This window comes from Thalassophryne amazonica, chromosome 7 (assembly GCF_902500255.1).
Source record: "Thalassophryne amazonica chromosome 7, fThaAma1.1, whole genome shotgun sequence".
Classification (NCBI taxonomy): domain Eukaryota; kingdom Metazoa; phylum Chordata; class Actinopteri; order Batrachoidiformes; family Batrachoididae; genus Thalassophryne; species Thalassophryne amazonica.
Window position 1 is genome coordinate 93,631,015 of NC_047109.1, and position 22,125 is coordinate 93,653,139.

The window sequence follows — 22,125 nt, forward strand, 5'->3', positions numbered from 1 at the left end:
ATTGTCGAGCTGGATGTGAAATTTGTCTAAGTTCCCCCAGAGTGTGGCGTTACAAACAGACACAGTCACACGTTGGTGTGTGCACTGAACTGACAGGGGGTGTGTCTGCCCACAGGAGCAGCTGTGTAGATCTGTGGTTCTGGACGTCCCAGCTGGAGAACACGTGCAGCGTTTGGACGGGCATGAACTAACAAATGTTCACTGTGACACGCGTGTGTCTGCTTGCTGTCATCACATGGACATGGACATAGATAAAAACATATATCAATGCTGCAATGGGCTGCAGTGAGTGCACATACATTGACAGGCTACCCCAGATGAAATGGATCGTCAGATCAGAACACGCAGCGGGCAATCTGAATGTCATGTCACCCACGTGAGCTCTGTTCCACATGATGCAGTGTCTGTCCTGTGGCACACTGTCCACAAGACACGTGTGTCATGCCGGACATGCACACAGGGCCAGCTGGACACGCCGCCCAGCTGCTGTGAAAATAAAATAAATAAATGCCACCCACAGGATTCAAACCTGCACTTTCCAAAAGTTCTGATTGCCAGCCAGAAACTTTACCAATGAGCTACCATCGCTGGCCTGTAATCAATGTGGAAAAATGCCTGAATCAACAAGGACATGGATGAAGTGTGCTGTGTCCAGCCACTGCAGCCTGGCGCAAAAGCAAAAGATGTTTTATATATTTCCACATGAGGACAACAGGCAGAGACACACGCCTCACAGAGGAATGTTGTAAGTTTATGTCCTTCCAAACACAGAACGTGTCCTCCAGCTGAGACGTCTAGGAGCAGAGATCTTTACAGCCGTGGTTGTGAGCAGACACGCCCCCCTGTCCATTCAGGACCCAGAACAACACGTCACTCTTTGTTATGTGGTCATTCATTTCTGTTATTTGTTATGTAATTGCGGTATGTAGGAATTGTTGTAATTATTTGTATAATTGTCCTGGCGGTGGTTTCTGTGTTTTTAATGTGTGCACAGAGTTGTATCCAGCTGTCAGTGTGCTGCGATCAGCTGACAGGCCCCTCCCTGTGCTGTGTGCGATCAGACCTCACTGTCTGGCCTCCATGTGATCAGATCTGTACATGCATATAAGCATTTTATACAAGTGTAAATCCCCCCCGGCATGCCAGATGTGTTGGGGGGAGAGGAGTACATGCACACACGTCACTGTGACTGTTTGCAAAGCCACACTTGTGGGGGGCACTTAAACAAATTTCACATCCAGCTTGACGATTTTACACGTATAATTCATACGATTCCTGCTTCATGCGTAATTTGACCACATTCGTACTATGTGTGAAGGGGCCTTAAAGGAGGAACTGCGTGTAGAAAAATACTCAGCCCACGTTAATCCTTGTTATTCAGATGAAAAGCATATTTTATTTTACAGAAGCACCAAGCAGCCCTCCAAATGGGAAAAAGTGCTTCAGCTGCGATGGAACTGGCTGCACCACAACTGTTGAACTGTGAGGGGAGTAAGGACCACTGCATTTCAACAACAGGTATCAGATGAACAGCCCCTCTGACAGCAAACATCAGTCTATGTTCCTGACAAGGAGTTTTGTTTCTTTCATTCTTTCAGTGTTGGCGGGCGGACAGAACGTATCGTTAAAGGCTGTGCCTCCAAGTTGGTGTGTTCGGGCAGAGTGAATTCATAATTAGCTGCAGTCATCGGAGGCACAAATAATGAATGTTTCTTCATTGGTGTAATGGAAAGATATTTCATGAGGTGAAAGATTCACCTCATGAACTCTTACCACTGCACTCGTAAACATTCATTATTTGCATACTAACTCAAATTTCACATTAAAAAAACCTTCTCTCCATTCAAAACCGCGATGGTGAGGCCAAAGTGTCTCCAATGATGGGCCTCAACATGCCCGGTTTAGCAGTGGTTGTTGTCATTTACTGATATATGTCAACAAACTTAACCAGCTTTCAAGAAATCAAGTGTTTTAAACTTTTCCTCCTCAGTGACATTGTTTGGTAAATAGTTTTCACAAACTCATTGTCTTATTTTTTTAATTCTCTTTCTACATTTAACTCAAACCTCATTAGTCCTTTTTTGTGAACGTCAAGTGAATATTTGTCACCGTAACAATGATGCAATCACTACAACTGTGTTAAATTACAATTAGGACCCTGTAGTCACTTTCTCCAGTCTTTTAAAACAAAGGTGCATGTTTTTAATTAGATGCAAGGAGAAAGCTGGAATCCGCTGAATCTGTTGGGCTTCAGGGACCCAATTCCACACCTGTTGTGTTGATCAGTAATTGGACATGGCAGACGGAACATCAAGTGAGTCATTAAACTTCAAATGCACAGAGCTTCTCAGGGTTTTTTTTTGTACATTTCCATTGTTGCCCAACCTTCGGTTTCATTTCTTGGTCTGTCAAAACAAAAGTTATGTGGCTGTTTGTGAAGCTGTGAAACGCTTGAAGAGATTCAACCAGCAGCCTCAAGACCACAAAAGTATTCAGACAGGGATCGACAAATATACATTTTACTTTATTACAACACTCTCTATCCCATAAGCATTACTCACATTAATTCCTGCACACCAGTAGAAAACCAAAACAGCTACTGATGTGTAAATAATTATCTACTATGACCAGAAAAAAGGATTAAACAGTAACGCCAGCATGGAGGATTTTAGTGTTTTTTAACAGAAATGACCCGACTTCATGACCCAAGAAGAATCAGAAATGGAATAACATTAATAACAACTGGTTCCTAATTCTTAGTATTGCAACAATGAATCGATGCACTTTCATAAGCTAAAAAGAGACCTATTCAGAAATGTCCATTTCTAAATACCATGGCAATACATGCACGTTGAATTGTGGTCCAAATGTGTCCCAAACATTGCAGGAGGCCAAAGGCATGTTCAAGCCTTTTGCATTTTGTAGCGTGGCTAGAACTTTGAAGAGAACAAAAGAGAATCAGTAGCTGCTCTGCTATAAGTGTAATGTTGGTTTCTACTGAAAGCTACCAACTTTCAGAATCCTCATTATTTTGAATTGAAGGATCATACATATTGCTTATGACGAGAAGGTAAGGAAGCATGAATCTCGCCATCATAGAAAAAAAAAAAAAAACATGAAGGGAGTCAAAATAGTAGTTCAAATGATTTGAGAACTCTTTAGGTTTCATTTACTGGTCTGTAGCATGCCACATTTAAAACTGGCTGCTTGTGAAAGTGAAACAGATACAAAGGTACAGAGACAGCAACACAAACGTACAGCAGAATTGAGTACATCACTGTGCAATTTCACATCTTTCAACATTTTAATCACCTATGACTTCATTATGTCACAACCACCAGTCAACACTTTAGAAAGACGACAGTGAAAATACAGACCTCACAGTACAAACTCAGTACAAGTCAGTACAGGTATGCAAACACTTAAACCGCCTCCACCCCCACAAACACACACCTAAATCACTTTTCCAAAATCACTGAATATCTCTTGCAGTTCATTACCCTCAAATCAGGAAAAAAATAAAATAAAGAGTATGGTCATTTGGTTTCAAAACGTGATAGTAAACAAAACAGATTAGTGAGGGAAGCTACCAAGAGCCCAGTAACAACTTTGAAGGAATTGTATGCTTCGAGGGAGGTGACTGGAGAGACTGAGCATCGGGCAACTTTTGTCTGTTGATTAACCAACAACAATTACTGCGAGGTAACAAAGTTTTTGAACAATCAGATATTTAAGTGATATTGCACAGCGGTGTAACCTGTGACCATTGAAAACTGACAGTGATATACAATTATCTGGATTCAATCCCAGAAGCATTGCCCTTGTTCTTTTTCTGTCCTGTGCATACATACATGATGAATTATGGGTACAAATGCCTGTATGCACACAAGGAAGTGGTTTAGATCATCACACCTCCATCCTATGTGTTGAACTACCACTTCCTTCTGCGCATGGATGCCTCGTTGAAATCCTTTGACAAAGCTGCAAGAGTCTGCAGACTTTCACTTCAACCAAAGTGTGTGGTCACAGCTCGTTCATCATCACTGACACGGCCTCCTGTTTCAGAGTCAAGATTAATCTGTCCATTTTCACATCTGCATTTCCGTTTGTGTGACTTGTCATTGGAGCTGAACGGTCACTTGTCAACCATGAGCAGACGGGGCAAGCTGTCAGCAGAGCAAGCGGCTGTATTCAGAGAGGGCTGAAGACTTTTTTCACTCCGTCCCAGATACGAGCCGCATAGTGAAACCTGCAACAAGATCACAAATGCTGCTCACCTCTACTGTGTCACGCTGGACAGTAGTGTTCAGAATATAGTAGTGCTATGTGACTAAAAGATTAATCCCGGTTTTGAGTGCATTTCTTGTTACATGGGAAACCAGGTACCAGTAGAGTCTCACAAATCCAACAAGACCAGCATTCATGATATGCACACTCTTAAGGCTATGAAATTGGGCTATTAGTAAAAAAAAAAAAAAGTAGAAAAGGGGGTGTTCAATAATAATAGTGTGGCATTCAGTCAGTGAGTTTGTCAATTTTGTGGAACAAACAGGTGTGAATCAGGTGGTCCCCTATTTAAGGATGAAGCCAGCACCTGTTGAACATGCTTTTCTCTTTGAAGCCTGAGGAAAATGGGACGTTCAAGACATTGTTCAGAAGAACAGCGTAGTTTGATTAAAAAATTGATTGGAGAGGGAAAACATACGCAGGTGCAAAAATTATAGGCTGTTCATCTACAATGATCTCCAGGCTTAAAATGGACAACAACAAAAAAAAAAGAGACGCGTGGAAGAGAAAACGGAAAACAACCATCAAAATGGATAGAAGAATAACAAGAATGGCAAAGGCTCACCATTGATCAGCTCCAGGATGATCAAGACAGTCTGGAGTTACCTGTAAGTGCTGTGACAGAAGACGCCTGTGTGAAGCTAATTTATTTGCAAGAAATCCCCCGCAAAGTCCCTCTGTTAAAAAAGACGTGCAGAAGAGGTTACAATTTGCCAAAGAACACAAACTGACCTAAAGAGAAATGGAGGAATATTTTGTGGACTGATGAGAGTAAATTGTCTTTTGGGTCCAAGGGCCGCAGACAGTTCGTGAGTCGACCCCCAAACTCTGAATTCAAGCCACAGTTCACAGTGAAGACAGTGAAGCATGGTGGTGCAAGCATCATGATATGGGCATGTTTTCCTACTATGGTGTTGGGTCTATATATCGCATACCAGGTATCATGGATCAGTTTGGATATGTCAAAATACTTGAAGAAGTCACGTTGCCTTATGCTGAAGAGGACATGCCCTTGAAATGGGTGTTTCAACAAGTCAATGATCCCAAGCACACTAGTAAATGAGCAAAATCTTGGAAATCATGAAAAACTGTGGTTATACAACTAAATACTTGTTTAGTGATTCACAGGATTGCTAAAAAAGCAGTTTGAACATAATAGTTTTGAGTTTGTAGCATCAACAGCAGATGCTACTATTACTGTGAACACCCCCTTTTCTACTTTTTTTTACTAATAGCCTAATTTCATAGCCTTAAGAGTGTGCATATCATGAATGCTTGGTCTTGTTGGATTTGTGAGAATCTACTGGTACCTTGTTTCCCATGTAACAATAAGAATATACTCAAAACCTGGATTAATCTTTTTAGTCACATAGCACTACTATTATTTTGAACACTACTGTATTTCGCTGTTACTCATGGATACATATGGTGCAAGTTAGAGCAGTTTAAACTTCAGTCACTGTACTACAAAGTCGACAGTGACTTTCACTTCAAGCTCAAGACAGCAGCATTTCATGTGGAAAACTCACCAAGTACCTTTACAGACACAGAGATTCAATTTTACACACTGTAATGGCATCTTCTGAAGATTTGATATATTTGTCAAATATATGCCGCACTGAGAGCGGTAATGCAGAGGAGAGTCCCAGGTTGCGTTCAGAACTGCTGTGATTACTACATCTTCCACAGTATAAGTTGTTTTTTTGCTAGTCTGAAGGTCCTCCAACTCACAATTTGATGTAACTTATATACTAAAAATAACACATTTGTTATTACATTAGATAGATAGAGCTTTATTAATCCCTTGGGAAGACACCCTCAGGGAAACTGAGGTTCCAGCAGCATTGTATAGCAGTACACAAGGTAAGAAGCACACAGAGTATCAAAAGTGAAAGTAAAAACAATTTGCAAATATAAATACACAAATATAAATACCAGAAATATTACTAATAATTATGCTAACTCTTTATTTAGGGCTTTTCCAGGAATCAACACATGAAACAAAATAAACTGAATAAATGTCAATAATAAAAGTATACTTCAACAATGCCCACAAATTCCAAATCATCGAGCTGATAATACAGAAAAAAGTTTATACTTGTACTGCCCCCTTTAAGAGGCCATTTCTGACAGGTCTGACTTATACTCTGGGAAACACTGTAGTCAGAACAGCCTTGGGACCTGACTTTTGTTTTGGTTTTTTTTTCATCTTACCAGTTCTTTTCAGTAAGGATGGTGTGAGACAGTTGACAGCGAGGCATCGCAAGTATTTGGCTGCGGAGTTTGGAAACCATGGTGGAGAAGGAAGGGTGTCCTTTGTACCCCGGGAGCAAAGAGAACAGTGGGTACGTTCCAGGCCCTAAATAAGTCACAGTGACAAATTCAGATTTCACACAATGTACAGCTATAAAGTGCAGGTAGGTTGGAGTTGATGTGACATCTTATTAATGCTCTCTAACCTGCTTTCATGAGGCTATCATCCCCATCATTCTCCTGCAGGGGAAGAAGGAACAAGTTCACTTCAGTTCCCACATAGTCTCGACCCAAGCCAGGGAAGATATTGCAGTCCAGCATGGACAAGTACCTGAAACCAGATACAAACCACATCCGGGATGAGTACAGCTGACATGTATTATTTGTAAAAGGTCAGACTTATGTAACAGTTTTCTACATTTTTTTATTGACAAGGTTGCTTCTGCAAGAGCTCTCATTTCTCCACCCAACTTTGACCCCTCTGTCTCTGCTCCCTGACCTGCGGTTTTTAACAGATTTGAACCTGCGACTTGTCACAGTTCGAGGTGGTGGCTCATTTGAAACCATCGGGTTCCCCTCGTGATATGTCCCCCCCGCTTTTTTAAAGAACTTTTTCCTACCTTAGGGCAGTCTGTTCTGACCATTATAAACAGCAGCCTATCCTCCGGTGTTGTCCCTGTTAGTTTTAAACACGCAGTCGTTCAGCCTTTGTTGAAGAAGCCTGGCCTCGACAACACTGAACTATCAAACTTTAGGCCTATCTCCAAGTTGCCATTTGTCTCCAAGATCCTGGAGAAAATTGTCTATGCACAACTTTTAACTTACCTTGATGAACATAACATTTCAGAGGTTTTTCAGTCTGGTTTTAAAATGTTGCATAGCACAGAAACTGCCCTTTTAAAGGTTTTAATGACATTTTAATGGCAAATGATAGCGGCAACCATGTCATTCTTGTCCTGCTTGACCTGACTGCTGCTTTTGATACAATTGACCGCAAACATGATAAGTTGCAGCAGCTTGTGGGCATCGGTGGTAGTGTCCTGGACTGGTTCAGGTCCTACTTAACTGGTGGGACTATGTGCATTGGCCTCTTGGTTTGTGAGTCCTCCTCCGCTCCACTTTTATATGTGGTCCCACAGGGTTCAATTCTTGGACCCCTACTCTTCTCCCTGTATTTGCTTCCCCTGGGGTCTATTCTCAGAAAGCATGGCATCAGCTTCCACTGCTATGCTAATGACAGTAAGCTACTTGTATATGTCCCCCTAAAGAAAAATTATGCCTCTTCTCTTCAGCCCCTTTTGTCCTGTCTTGAGGATGTTAAAGCCTGGATGTCATTGAATTTTCTTAATTTTAATGAAAAGAAAACGGAGGTGATTGTTTTTGGCCCTAGGAGCTCCTGTTCTTCACCTGTCGATCTGGGGCCTTTGTCAGCCTTTCGAAATCTACTGTCACAAACTTGGGTTTTAAGATGGACAACGATTTTAAACTGGACCACCAAATCAGTGCAGTAGTCAGATCGAGTTTCTTTCACTTAAGGCAGCTTGCTAAGGTTAAGCCTTTTCTTGCACATCAGCACTTTGAAACAGCAATCCATGCTTTTATTACCTCCCGGCTGGATTACTGTAATGCACTTTATTATGGAATTAGCCAGTCCTCCCTTGCACGTCTCCAGCTAGTTCAGAATGCTGCCACCCATCTGCTAACTGGTGCACATAAGAGGGAGCACATTACACCTATCCTGGCCTCCCTCCACTAGCTGCCTGTGCATTTTAGAATTCATTTTAAGATTCTTTATTTGTTTTTAAATCTTTAAATGGCCTTGCCCCGCCCTACCTCTCTGAGCTGCTTCATCTTTACGCTCCTGCTCGCCACCTCCGGTCAGCTGATCAGCCCTCCTGGAGGTGCCGAGGTGCAAGTGTACGCTCAGAGGGGACCGAGCTTTTTCTGTTGTGGCTCCAAAGATGTGGAACGAGTTACCGCTCCACATCAGGCAGGCCTCTTCATTTTCTGTTTCTGTAATTCTGTAATTTCTGTAATCTTCTGTAATTTTCTGTAATCTTAAAACCCACTTTCATGTACTGGCCTTTAACCCAGAATGAGACTCTCGGTCTGTTTTGGCTGTTTTAACTGTTTTTACTTGTTTTAGTTTTTTTGGGGGGGGGCTTGTTTTTATTTGTACTTTGTGGTTTGTTGCCTTTATATGTCCCCTTGTGTACAGCACTTTGTTTCAGCTGCAGCTGTTTTTTTCAAGTGCTTTTTAAATAAAGTTGATTTGATTTGATTTAAGATTTAGGCTTAATGTTTGGTGGATCGATAATTATAATTGCGCTTAGATCCAGATGATCAATTAAACCTCAGCAGAGGTTATAACCACTAACTAAGTCAAATAAAAGCGCTGTGATGAATATGAAGATTTTATTCTGCACAACTGAGCAACAATCAGAAAAGCTACAGAAGCTGAAACAACTTTCTATATTCTTTTTATTCCACACACATCATGGCACAAAACAAAGAAATTTGCATTTTGAACTGAGATTAAATGTTGAAAAAATAAAAGAAAACAAAATTTGATCTGTAATACAGAAAGAGATTTGAAATATAGAAATGACTGGTATCAATCTTTTACATCATATGAGGCAGCTGTTCTTGCTGCATATATGAGAGAGATGATCCAACCTCTGGCAGAAAGCAGTCACAGTAGCACTGATACGTTTCATACTCTTATTACTGAAGATGGTGTGGACTAATGTGACCGTCCCCATCATTTAAGCAAACATGATCAAAGAGAGCAGCGGGGTCACCAGCATGAGGATGGCAGCGCTCGTTCTGCTGGCACCGTTGCACAAGTTTCCCTGACAGCAGTTAATTTTGCCTTCGATGACTGCAGCTAACTGTGAATTCACGATGTCTGAACACACCAACTTGGAGGCACAGCCCTTTAACTGTACCTTCTGTTCGTCCACCGACACTGAAAGAATGAAAGAAACAAAACTCCTTGTCAGGAACATGAACTGATGTTTGCTGTGAGCGGGGCTGTTGATCTGATACCTGTTGTTGAAATGCAGTGGTCCTCAGTCCCCTCACAGTTCATAATTGTGTTGCAGCTACGTCCATCACAGGTGAAGCACTTTTTCCCATTTGGATTTCTGCTTGGAGGTTCTGTAAAATAAAATCTATGATTTTCATCCGAATAACAAGGATTAACATGTGCTGAGTATTTTTCTACACTCAGTTCCTCCTTTTAAAAAGTACAGTTCTTTTTCCACTTCCTCTTATCACCCAAATTCATCATCTTCAGTTAAAAATGAGAGTTCAACAAATAGAATATAAGAAACCAACAATCTATTCCAAAATATTGAACTTGTCCTGAAATAATTTTCCTGATCCTGTTGGTATTTGACACACACACACACACACACACACACACACACACACACACACACACACACACACACACACACACACACACACACACACCACACACACACACACACACACACACAACGGTTTTGTAGTTTTACCACATACTGTGTGTAGTACAAAGAAGCACATAAGCACATGAGGTTACCAGGAACACTTTGGTTGTTGCAGTTGTCAGCTGAGCAGCACACGGTGTTGATGACAGTCTTAGTGACTCCAAAGTTGATCGATGCTGAAACACAATTCTCGGCCACAGCACAACTTCTTATTGTGAGGTCTGTCATTTGTGTACCGCCTGCAACATGAAACAAGTCAGCACAGAGCAGCCTTGTTTTTCTGTGAGTAATGATCACAGTCATAACTAGATGCAGACTTCATCCATACCTTCATATGAAGTTATTCTTGTTGCACCACAAAGTTCTGATGCAGAACATTGTGTGCTTGTGCAGCTTGAGCCTTCATCAATACAACATGTCAGGCTGGAGGCTGATATGACACAAGAGTAAAAAAAAAAAAAAAAAATTAAGAAAAAAAAAATACATTTGATTTAGTAGCAATATCAACATTAAACCCCCGTCACACATAGCAAGAATGTGGAGGAACCATTCCGACACGCCAAATATTGCCATTATCCGACGCAGTCGGGAAGAAAAGAGGCGTGGCCAGCCGTGATCCGAACGCACTGCCTCATGCACACCTGCAGGATGCAGCACAAACATATTTCAGACAACAGTCAGATGACACAGACTGCTGTCAGACGGCACCGACATTGGAGCTCTCACTCACTCACCTACTCACTGACCCACGCAATCAATTCTTCGCTTGTCCTCACATTCCCAGCACTAACTGACCTCTCATCAGTGTGTGTCCTCACATGACGGAGTGTGCACGTGTACGTGTGTAGAACAGGCAATCTGAGTGATGAGTGTGTGTTCCACTCAGCTGAGCGCGTGTGTTCACAATGACTGAATGAGCTGCGTGTGTAGAACAGGTGATCAAAGCAGTGTGCGAGTGTGTGGCCGAATGTTCACTTAGCTGCGTGTACATGTACAAGCCCCTCTGCATGCGCATGTGCACAGGAGCTGTCCAATCCGGCCAGACAAAAAGGGTCACAGCTGCCAGTGATCACCTGCGTTCAGTCTGGTGAAAAAACCCTTTCGGTGTTTGATCAGTATATACTTGCATTGCTGGATTTATTTGTCCGGCTGGACTCATAACTGCTGCTCAGCTGTGCTGGCAGTGCACCAATTCCCACGTGTGCAACTTTCAGGCTGCAGCCAGTGGACTTTCTCTTTTATCTTTTTTAAACTCTTTTTGTTGGGCATTTTGATTTTGTTGCCACTTGATACGCATCATAACACAACTGTAGTTGGATTATCGTTGTGGGACGGCACTTCACATGGGATTTAATTATAACAGAGGTGGATTATGCTTTTGTCATCTGATCGCGTTGCCAGCACACAGCACAGCCGGGTGAAAGAGACTTGACCAGCTGTCTGCGCTGTGCTGTGGAACACAAGGTACCGGAGGTGAGTTCCATGTTTGTTTATGTCTTCATGTGCTGGGCAAACATTTCCGCATCATACCTGCTACAGACGTAGGAGGTGAACGTGTAATAACACGTGCGTTATAGCAGTGACATCCTGTCAGCTGCGTTGCGGCACTGCGCCATGCCTCTGATGTGAGCACAGTGCCACTTACGTGTTATTACATAACAATGTTTCCTTCGCCCTCTCTGGCCGGGGTCCAGTGGAGGTAGACATATTTAGCACAGCATGTTGGCAGGCTTAGCTGTGACTGATCGATCTCAGAGCTCAATCAACGCAATCAGTTCGCTTTAGATCCTGTTTATGCCGCCTTCAGAATATGTAAATTACGGTCAGATGATCGTCAGGTTACACATGGATCGCTGTCGGATAGGTGTCCCACCTCAATGGCGCCCAGAGAATTATGAACATGTGCGTCACCACTCGGGGCCACCGGCCGATTTTGACCAACTGTGTGGACTTCCGCAGATGGCTGTAAGAACATTTGGAACTGAATCCGACACGTTCGGATGTGCGCCAATTCATAACTCCGACTGCAGTTTCATGATTCTGGCTATATGTGACGGGTACAACTTTACTGTAAACATGGTTGCCACATGGGTGTTCAGGTAGTTTGGTGTCAACAGCAGTTGTCAGTTGATGTGAATTTTTAATAAACAAACAAAAAGGTCGTAAGTGTTTTTGAGTCAGTGAAAGGAAAACAACCAAAGGTGAAATAATCAAAACATCACTACAAACGGTGATGTTTTTTAAACAATTATTTTTTTAAAATCCAATTTTTGACTGCTTGCAGTTTCTCAACGAGAACTCCCTCTTCTTCTTCTTCTGCTTTAATCACTGGAACATTATAGATTTTGGGCAACTGAATAGACAATCTATAAAGCAATAAACGTCTGTGTGTATGTGGCTCGCATAGCTCTCTGAATGTTTGTCAGATCGGCCTCAGCTTTTGGATATGGCTTACGCATAGCACGATGATGTGCATTCTTTATTATGAAAATTTGGGGATTAATTTTTCAAAAGCTTTATTTTGAAGCCTTTATTTTCATTAACATTGTAAATTAGTACACAGAGGTATTTAGGCAGTTATGTGAAACAGGTGTGGTGAGCTGGCAGGAGGAGGGCGGAGAGAAACAAAGATGAGAGACACTGTGTGAGGCAAGAGAGTGCAGTGACAAGTGGGCAAGGAGATGACAGACAAAATGGGGTGTGGCCAACAGAGATGAGGAAGTGCAGTGATCAGAGGGAGACAGTGATACAAATGAAACTGAGCATGAATACATGAGAACAGAGATGAGGAGTGTTGACAAGGCAGTGCAGTGACAGCATGGACGTGACTAATAACCATCAACTAACAATACTAAAATATCAAGACTGAGAAGAACTAAAAAACAAGGAATGCATGGAATCTCAACAAGAAAAGATAAATACTAGACAATAAACAGAAAAGAAGGCAACAAGAAATCAAAGGTTGAAACTCGAACAGAACTGACACAAATAATATAACCGAAGACTAACGTAGTAAACCCAACAAATCAAACTAGTAACACAAGCAATCATGAAATAACACAATCAAAACACTGGATCAAAACTAAACTTAAACAACTATGGAACTCAACATGTGACTGAAGTGTGATGAACAGAAAACAACAAGCTGTGACAAAAGCAAAATAAACAGATAATCAAAAAAGCAGACAAAAAGAATTCAATAAAGACAGACTGACAGAAAAAACTTAACAGTCGAGAACTGAGCAGTGGTGAATCATGACACAATCTTTTCTTAAAATAACTGTATTTGTGTGTAAATGGTAATTGGACTGCATTTATATAGCGCTTTTCCATCTGCACCAGACGCTCAAGCGCTTTACAATTATGCCTCACATTCACTCTGATGTCAGGGTGTTGCCATACAAGGCACTCACTACACACCAGGAGCAATAGGGGATTAACGACCTTGCCCAAGGGCCCTTAGTGATTTTCCAGTCAGGCGGGGATTTGAACCCAGGATCTTCTGGTCTCAAGCCCAACACCTTAACCACTAGACCTTCCCCTCCCCTAGGGGTGAATCATGACACAATCTTTTTCTTAAAATAACTGTATTTGTGTGTCTCTTTGTATCCCAATGTCAACTATGTCTTAACTATCGTACACTTGTCTGTTAAACTATGTAGAGTTAGTTCACCTCTTTGTACATCCCACCTTCAAACACAGCCTCATACGACCGTCCATGAAAAACCTACTTAAGCTCCCAGTTTTCTATAGGAATACAAACTTCCTACGGGCACTGCACTCATTTTAAAAACAATTCATTGTTCATTCATAAAAGTCACTAACAACTATCAGTTTTCTTCACGTGCCCTGATAACTCACACCACTGTTTATTTGGTATGACACATAAAATGATCTGCTCCACCTTGGTAACTGTTAGCAAAGGCAATAAATAAATGTAATTCAGTAGAATTTCATAAAGTCAAAGCAAACGAAAGAGAAACTTGCCTTTTGGGAGCAGCACGGTGACAAGGATGAACGTAAGGAAAAACATGTTGTGACGGCAGGATGCAACTGATTTTTCTGTTTGAAGAGAGGCCACTATAAGTAGGATCTTGAGCCACTCCTCCTCCTCCTCTGTGCAAACGTCAAAGTATGTCAGGTCAAATATTGCCACTTTATTTGAACAGCAGAGTCTGGATTTTAAGGAATTCAATTTCAATTTATTTCCATTTATATAGTGCCAAATCACAACAGAGTTGCCTCAAGGCGCTTCACACAAGTAAGGTCTAACCTTACTAACCCCCAGAGCAGCAGTGGTAAGAAAAAACTCCCTCTGAGGAAGAAACCTCAAGCAGACCAGACTCAAAGGGGTGACTCTCTGCTTGGGCCATGTTACAGACACAAATTACAGAACAATTCACAAAAGGAATATACAGGAAATGCTGTTAGTGCACAGGGAAGACCCATAATTAATTGAAAATGTTATTTACTCAGTGTCAATCAATTCCAGTTTGGTTGTTTAAATGTGAAATGTGATGAAGGACAAATCCAAGCAACAAACACAAACTAAATGGGCACTCGAGTGCAGAGGAGGGGAAACACAGAACTCAAAGACACAATGAAATAACACATAAACCGACCAGAGGAGCATTAAGTTCGCATTCCCTTCAGGAGGTCTGATGTGGACATGGCTCGTAACAATTTTCTGACAATAGCAGATATGGAAAACCCTGCTACCTCTTTTTTCTCCCTTCCCTTTCAACAGATTATCCAAAATATTGGTTCTATATTGGATCTTTTTCTACTCTGCTCAACTTACCAATATCATCATGCATGTTAACAGAATATTTATTTTTGCTCCAGCAAAAATAAATAAATAAATAAATAAATTAAAAAAATCCTCCAGTTCCTGCTGCACCTTGCACTGCATAAAGTGGTTGATCCAGTTTTGATAACAGGCATGTGTTAACCTGCAGAAATGCTCACAGTAAAAACATTCTACCATGATGCGCCTCAACATGTCCAGTTTAACGGCGGTTGATGGTGTCATTTATTGATGTGGGTCAACAAACCTAAACCATATTTCAGGAAATCAAAAGTGTTTTCAACTTTTCCTCCTCAGTGTTGTCGTTTGGTAAATAGTTTTCACTAACTCATTGTATTATTTCTTAATTCTCTTTCTATATTTAACTCAAACTTCATTAGTCCTTATTGTGAGCGTCAAGTGAATATTTGTCATGTAATCAATCAATTCAATCAATTTTTTTATATAGCGCCAAATCACAACAAACAGTTGCCCCAAGGCGCTTTATATTGTAAGGCAAGGCCATACAATAATTATGTAAAAACCCCAACGGTCAAAACGACCCCCTGTGAGCAAGCACTTGGCTACAGTGGGAAGGAAAAACTCCCTTTTAACAGGAAGAAACCTCCAGCAGAACCAGGCTCAGGGAGGGGCAGTCTTCTGCTGGGACTGGTTGGGGCTGAGGGAGAGAACCAGGAAAAAGACATGCTGTGGAGGGGAGCAGAGATCGATCACTAATGATTAAATGCAGAGTGGTGCATACAGAGCAAAAAGAGAAAGAAACTGTTATGTGTCGGACGCAGCTCGGAGAACCGACCAGCGTTTGAAGGACCCAGTATGAAATAAGCAGAGCACGGTACAAAGGCTAACTGAATTTAATACATAACAGTGATCATAATAATAATAAAAGGTGCGGTCTGGCGGGGTGCGCTCCCAGCAGCGCTAATGGTCCGGAGCCAGAAGCTGTTTCGGACCCAAGGACCCCGCCGACACCCCCCAGGTGGCCGCAACAACCGAGTCTGTGAAAGAAGGAACCATTATGTGAGTCCACACTCTACACACAGAACACTTAAAGGTGTACAAACAGCAAACACTTCCTGGCTTGATTACTGATCAGCTTCCAACCTGCAGGCATGGAACATCCCGTTCACAAATCACCACCCGCAGTGGAAGCTGATACATGACTAACATACAGCTCAATACAATAAGGTGTGAGGGACACCACATTTACTGACTGTATAACTGTTAGTCACAAAATCCAACGTACCTCAGGAAGTGTGCTGACGAGCGTGAGACCTCACCCTCTCCTCTTTCACAGACCGTGCATCAAACCTGGACATTCTCAGCGTCCGCTGCTGATGAGATGGCTCCCAAGACGACGATCTCACCCGTCTGGTCACAAGGTCGAGTCTCTGGCAAATGCACACTGTGCACTTCAGTCTTAAATGCCAACATACTCCAATCCCTCCAGATGCACCTCAGCTGTGAGTCCTGACGAGTCGCAGGTGATCAGGGTGAAGTCCTAACAGCCTCAGCAACACAGCCACTCAGTCCCAAATGCATGCCACCTGGGAGGAAACACAAAAGGCAAACAAACCGGCAGCCAGGCCCCCCCAGCCATACAACAGAAACAGTGCATCATGGGAACCCCCCAGCAGTCTACGTCTATAGCAGCATAACTAAGGGATGGTTCAGGGTCACCTGATCCAGCCCTAACTATAAGCTTTAGCAAAAAGGAAAGTTTTAAGCCTAATCTTAAAAGTAGAGAGGGTGTCTGTCTCCCTGATCTGAATTGGGAGCTGGTTCCACAGGAGAGGAGCCTGAAAGCTGAAGGCTCTGCCTCCCATTCTACTCTTACAAACCCTAGGAACTACAAGTAAGCCTGCAGTCTGAGAGCGAAGCGCTCTATTGGGTGATATGGTACTACGAGGTCCCTAAGATAAGATGGGACCTGATTATTCAAAACCTTATAAGTAGAAGAAGAATTTTAAATTCTATTCTAGAATTAACAGGAAGCCAATGAAGAGAGGCCAATATGGGTGAGATATGCTCTCTCCTTCTAGTCCCCGTCAGTACTCTAGCTGCAGCATTTTGAATTAACTGAAGGCTTTTTAGGGAACTTTTAGGACAACCGATAATAATGAATTACAATAGTCCAGCCTAGAGGAAATAAATGCATGAATTAGTTTTTCAGCATCACTCTGAGACAAGACCTTTCTGATTTTAGAGATATTGCGTAAATGCAAAAAAGCAGTCCTACATATTTGTTTAATATGCGCTTTGAATGACATATCCTGATCAAAAATGACTCCAAGATTTCTCACAGTATTACTAGAGGTCAGGGTAATGCCATCTAGAGTAAGGATCTGGTTAGACACCATGTTTCTAAGATTTGTGGGGCCAAGTACAATAACTTCAGTTTTATCTGAGTTTAAAAGCAGGAAATTAGAGGTCATCCATGTCTTTATGTCTGTAAGACAATCCTGCAGTTTAGCTAATTGGTGTGTGTCCTCTGGCTTCATGGATAGATAAAGCTGGGTATCATCTGCGTAACAATGAAAATTTAAGCAATACCGTCTAATAATACTGCCTAAGGGAAGCATGTATAAAGTGAATAAAATTGGTCCTAGCACAGACCTTGTGGAACTCCATAATTAACTTAGTCTGTGAAGAAGATTCCCCATTTACATGAACAAATTGTAATCTATTAGACAAATATGATTCAAACCACCGCAGCGCAGTGCCTTTAATACCTATGGCATGCTCTAATCTCTGTAATAAAATTTTATGGTCAACAGTATCAAAAGCAGCACTGAGGTCCAACAGAACAAGCACAGAGACGAGTCCACTATCTGAGGCCATAAGAAGATCATTGTAACCTTCACTAATGCTGTTTTCTGTACTATGATGAATTCTAAAACCTGACTGAAACTCTTCAAATAGACCATTCCTCTGCAGATGATCAGTTAGCTGTTTACAACTACCCTTTCAAGAATTTTTGAGAGAAAAGGAAGGTTGGAGATTGGCCTATAATTAGCTAAGATAGCTGGGTCAAGTGATGGCTTTTTAAGTAATGGTTTAATTACTGCCACCTTAAAAGCCTGTGGTACATAGCCAACTAACAAAGATAGATTGATCATATTTAAGATCGAAGCATTAAATAATGGTAGGGCTTCCTTGAGCAGCCTGGTAGGAATGGGGTCTAATAAACATGTTGATGGTTTGGATGAAGTAACTAATGAAATAACTCAGACAGAACAATCGGAGAGAAAGAGTCTAACCAATACCGGCATCTCTGAAAGCAGCCAAAGATAACGATACGTCTTTGGGATGGTTATGAGTAATTTTTCTCTAATAGTTAAAATTTTGTTAGCAAAGAAGTCATGAAGTCATTACTAGTTAAAGTTAATGGAATACTCAGCTCAATAGAGCTCTGACTCTTGTCAGCCTGGCTACAGTGCTGAAAAGAAACCTGGGGTTGTTCTTATTTTCTTCAATTAGTGATGAGTAGAAAGATGTCCTAGCTTTACGGAGGGCTTTTTTATAGAGCAACAGACTCTTTTTCCAGGCTAAGTGAAGATCTTCTAAATTAGTGAGACGCCCATTTCCTCTCCAACTTATGGGTTATCTGCTTTAAGCTGCGAGTTTGTGAGTTATACCACGGAGTCAGCACTTCTGATTTAAAGCTCTCTTTTTCAGAGGAGCTACAGCATCCAAAGTTGTCTTCAATGAGGATGTAAAACTATTGACGAGATACTCTATCTCCCTTACAGAGTTTAGGTAGCTACTCTGCACTGTGTAATGATGATGCACTCACTACAACAGTGATTAAATTACAATTAGGACCCAGTCATCACTTGATCCAGTCTTTTTAAACAAGGATGTATATTTTTAAATCGGATGCAAGGAGAAAGTTGGAAAAAAATAATAATTGTACATGTCCATTGTTGCCAAACCTTCAGTTTAATTTCTTGGTCTGTCTTGTTACAAAACATTAAAGCTTGAAGGACTTGATGTAACAATCCCTTGAATTAATCATCAGCACAGCTTCTTACTTCATATCTGGAGTGGGAGAGGGGTGTCAACATCATTGGGGTCATCAGATGGGCACCCTCCATCATCCTTGTTTCACAGATTTAGGCCATGACACCTCCGGAGGGCTCAATGGCAACACTTGGCATCCCAGTGCGCCCCCGTCTGTCTCTACCCCTCACTACTCATCTCACGGCCCAGTTATTATCTTTCCTTCTCATCCACAGCCAATTGTTGCTTTGCTCCATCGCCTCAGAAAGTGCCTTCACTGGTTGGAGAAAGGCATGTCCTACTGGTTGGAGGAAGGCATGTCCTTTCACTCCCATCTTCTTCAGTAACCTGGTTGTGGTTTTGACAATGACCTTCTGCAACCAACTTCTAAAGGAAACACCTTGGTAGTCCAGTTGCGCTGTTCTGCCTGGGCTGATAATTACGCGTACTTCAGATGTTTTTGCTCGTACACCTCTTCAACAGCAGCTTCCCATGTACCGTCAACTCCAGGATGTACAGGAGTTTTTGAGAAGTTGACCACAGATTAGGTCTGGCCTGAGAGTAGTTGCTACTATCTCTGCTGGAAAGACGAGTTTGTGGCCAAAGTCGACCTGCATTTGCCAGTCTCGGCCGAGGTCAAGGAGGGAGGTGTTCACTCTTGCCAATGCTTTGGGTGAACATTCTCCTCTTCTCACAAAGTGGGTGGTGCTTGGAGGTCATGCATCAGGGGAGGGAGGGCATTGATGGCATTTCTCCTTTCCTTCAAGGATGCTGGCTAGCTGGTGCAGGACCTGATTATGCCTCCAGGTGTAACGGCCTTGGGACAGGCTGGTTTTGAACCCAGTTAGGATGTGCCTCAATGTTGCTGGCGTTTGGCAGAGCACGTATGAGGGATCTTCTCCTCTCTACTGTGAAGGTTTTTTGGAGTTGGAAGAACAGCTTAGATAGCGCTGATGATGAAGCTAAGTCTTCTTCCCTCCATCTCCCAAATATCCCTCCATGTGAGCTTCCGATGTTCTAGGTTTTCCCACAGTTTGGCCTGTGAGACTGCCTTTGCACTCCTTTCTGCCTCCTCTTGTTGCCGAATTTCCTCAACCACTAGTTTCCTTCTCTCAATGGATGTAGCCTCATGCCAAGTTGGTCGACTTGCACCAAATCCAAGTCCTGCTGTTCCATGTTGTACTTGCCCCACGATGTCTGTGCCTGAGAGCAGATTTTGTTTGCTGCATGGCCTCTGCTGGAGTCCATTTCCTACCAGTTGCTAAGCTGGGTGCAGTTGCTCGTATTGCTGCATCGTGAGAGTCAGAGTCATGTTCAGTCTCGCTTTAGCGCATTATATTCTTCAGTGAGGCTGGACACAGGCAGTTCCAAAGCACCATGTCCATACAAGCCAACACTGCTGAGGCATTGTGGGAGTCCAAGCCATTTCTGTTCCTCCAAAATAATGATGACATTGATTGAGGTATTTTGTATTTTCCTATGGATTTTTGACCGATATAATTATTTGATGAATATGTTTCAAACTATTTTTAATATGGCCTAATGGTCAGGTTGATGACTGTGGTATATGAAAGAATATTACGATCATTTCAGGAAAAGAAAATGATTATCATTTGATAACATAATGTGAGGAGTTGATTCACTGATGAATTTATGAACTGTTGGCTGAAGAATTAATTCATGAAATACAAAATATTGGCCTTGCAAAAGACGCGTCCTTTCCAGAGTGTACCCTGCCTCATGCCCTATACTGCTGGGATAGGCGCCACCCCCCGTGACCCTTCGTTGGAGTAAGCGGGTATATGAATGGATGGAAATACAAAATATATATTAAAACACATTAACAACTTAATATATGGTCTAGACTCCTGACGTAATAATAAAGGAAGCTATAATAAGAAATCATGAGGTAATATATCCATTGATGTTGGACAAAAACATATGGTTAGTAAATCAGTTTGTAATATTGTTTATATATGTCATTAGACTTAAAATCAAGGGTCCAAACTATGGACACTGTGTCCCAAATGACCAACCATAACATTAAAAATTAGTTTGTGTCAACTGTATCAAAATGGTTAGCCTTGTTTGTAAAAAATATAACAGTTGCTTCACATAAAAGTAGACACTTGCAGAATTCACAAATATATCATATATTGGGTTATTTTTCTTCACTGATTAAAATAATAAAGATGACAAGACAGAAATATAAAAACTCTCCCAAGAAAGTGAAATCACACAAGATTTTCATTTCATTTGTTAGATTTAAGATTTTGGTTTAATGTTTGGTGGATCGATAATTATAATTGCGCTCAGATCCAGATGATCAATTAAACACCTCAGCAGAGGTTATAACCACTAAGTAAGTCAAATAAAAGTGGCTGTGATGATATGAAGATTTTATTCTGCACAACTGAGCAACAATCAGAAAAGCTACAGAGCTGAAACAACTTTCTATATTCTTTTTATTCCACACACATCATGGCGCAAAACAAAGAAATTTGCATTTTGAACTGAGATTAAATGTTGAAAATAAAAAAGAAAAGAAAATTTGATCTGTAATTAATAACAATGGGTTCCTTAATGTGTTTTCATAACATTAAAAGAGATCATTTCAGAAATGTCAGTCTCTTAAATCCCGTACATACATATATTTTGAATTGTGGGTACAAATGTGTCCAAGCAGTGCAGGATGCCAAAGGCATGTTCAATCTTTTTCTTAAATAATTTTTCCCCCCTTTATTGTGCAGACATCTCAACTATAACAGCATTATCACTAAAACATCATCTGAGCAAGTACATCTGTGACAGCTGCGATGTTTTTGTGTACGGGAACACAGTGCGAGCAGCTGGAGCATGTGGAACCACATTGCGCAGCTGCTGTGAAAGAAAAAAAAATACGTCACCTGTGGGATTTGAACCTGCAATTTACAAAAGCTCTGATTAACAGACAGAAACTTTACCACTACACTACCATCACTGTCCTAGCGTAATGCCTTAAATCAACAAGGAGATAAACTTTTTTTTAAAGAGAATTTAGACGATGTAGACGGCAATAAAGTGCTGTAACTGCCCTGTTGTGGAGAAAAAAACAGCTGGAACATGTTACACCACATCATGCATCCGGTGTGGAGGAAAAAAAATAAAACCACACACCAAGAAAAAACACATTTTATTGAATCCATCTTATCAAGCAGACAATGCAAGTATGAACCGTCTGTTCTCTGTAGATGACCCATGGTCAGACGTACAGAGATGAAATGACATGAATGAAGCAGTGCGCTCTTATCATGTCCACAT

The 22,125-nt window shown here is 41.5% G+C and overlaps 2 protein-coding genes across 2 annotated transcripts; both read right to left on the reverse strand.

Moving 5' to 3' along the window:
- Positions 1 to 3,726: 3,726 nt before the first annotated feature.
- Positions 3,727 to 6,862, reverse strand: LOC117514568 (protein SMG9-like). The gene is made up of 3 exons (XM_034175092.1): positions 6,747 to 6,862; positions 6,502 to 6,646; positions 3,727 to 4,249 (listed from the first exon to the last, which is right to left on the reverse strand). The coding sequence occupies exons 1-3, from the start codon at positions 6,859 to 6,861 to the stop codon at positions 4,192 to 4,194; spliced, it is 318 nt and encodes a 105-aa protein (XP_034030983.1). The 5' UTR covers position 6,862; the 3' UTR covers positions 3,727 to 4,191.
- Positions 6,863 to 9,293: 2,431 nt separating this feature from the next.
- On the reverse strand, positions 9,294 to 14,183 carry LOC117514567 (phospholipase A2 inhibitor and Ly6/PLAUR domain-containing protein-like). The gene is made up of 5 exons (XM_034175091.1): positions 14,004 to 14,183; positions 10,345 to 10,446; positions 10,109 to 10,255; positions 9,589 to 9,699; positions 9,294 to 9,508 (listed from the first exon to the last, which is right to left on the reverse strand). The coding sequence occupies exons 1-5, from the start codon at positions 14,047 to 14,049 to the stop codon at positions 9,306 to 9,308; spliced, it is 609 nt and encodes a 202-aa protein (XP_034030982.1). The 5' UTR covers positions 14,050 to 14,183; the 3' UTR covers positions 9,294 to 9,305.
- Between the last annotated feature and the right edge of the window lie 7,942 nt (positions 14,184 to 22,125).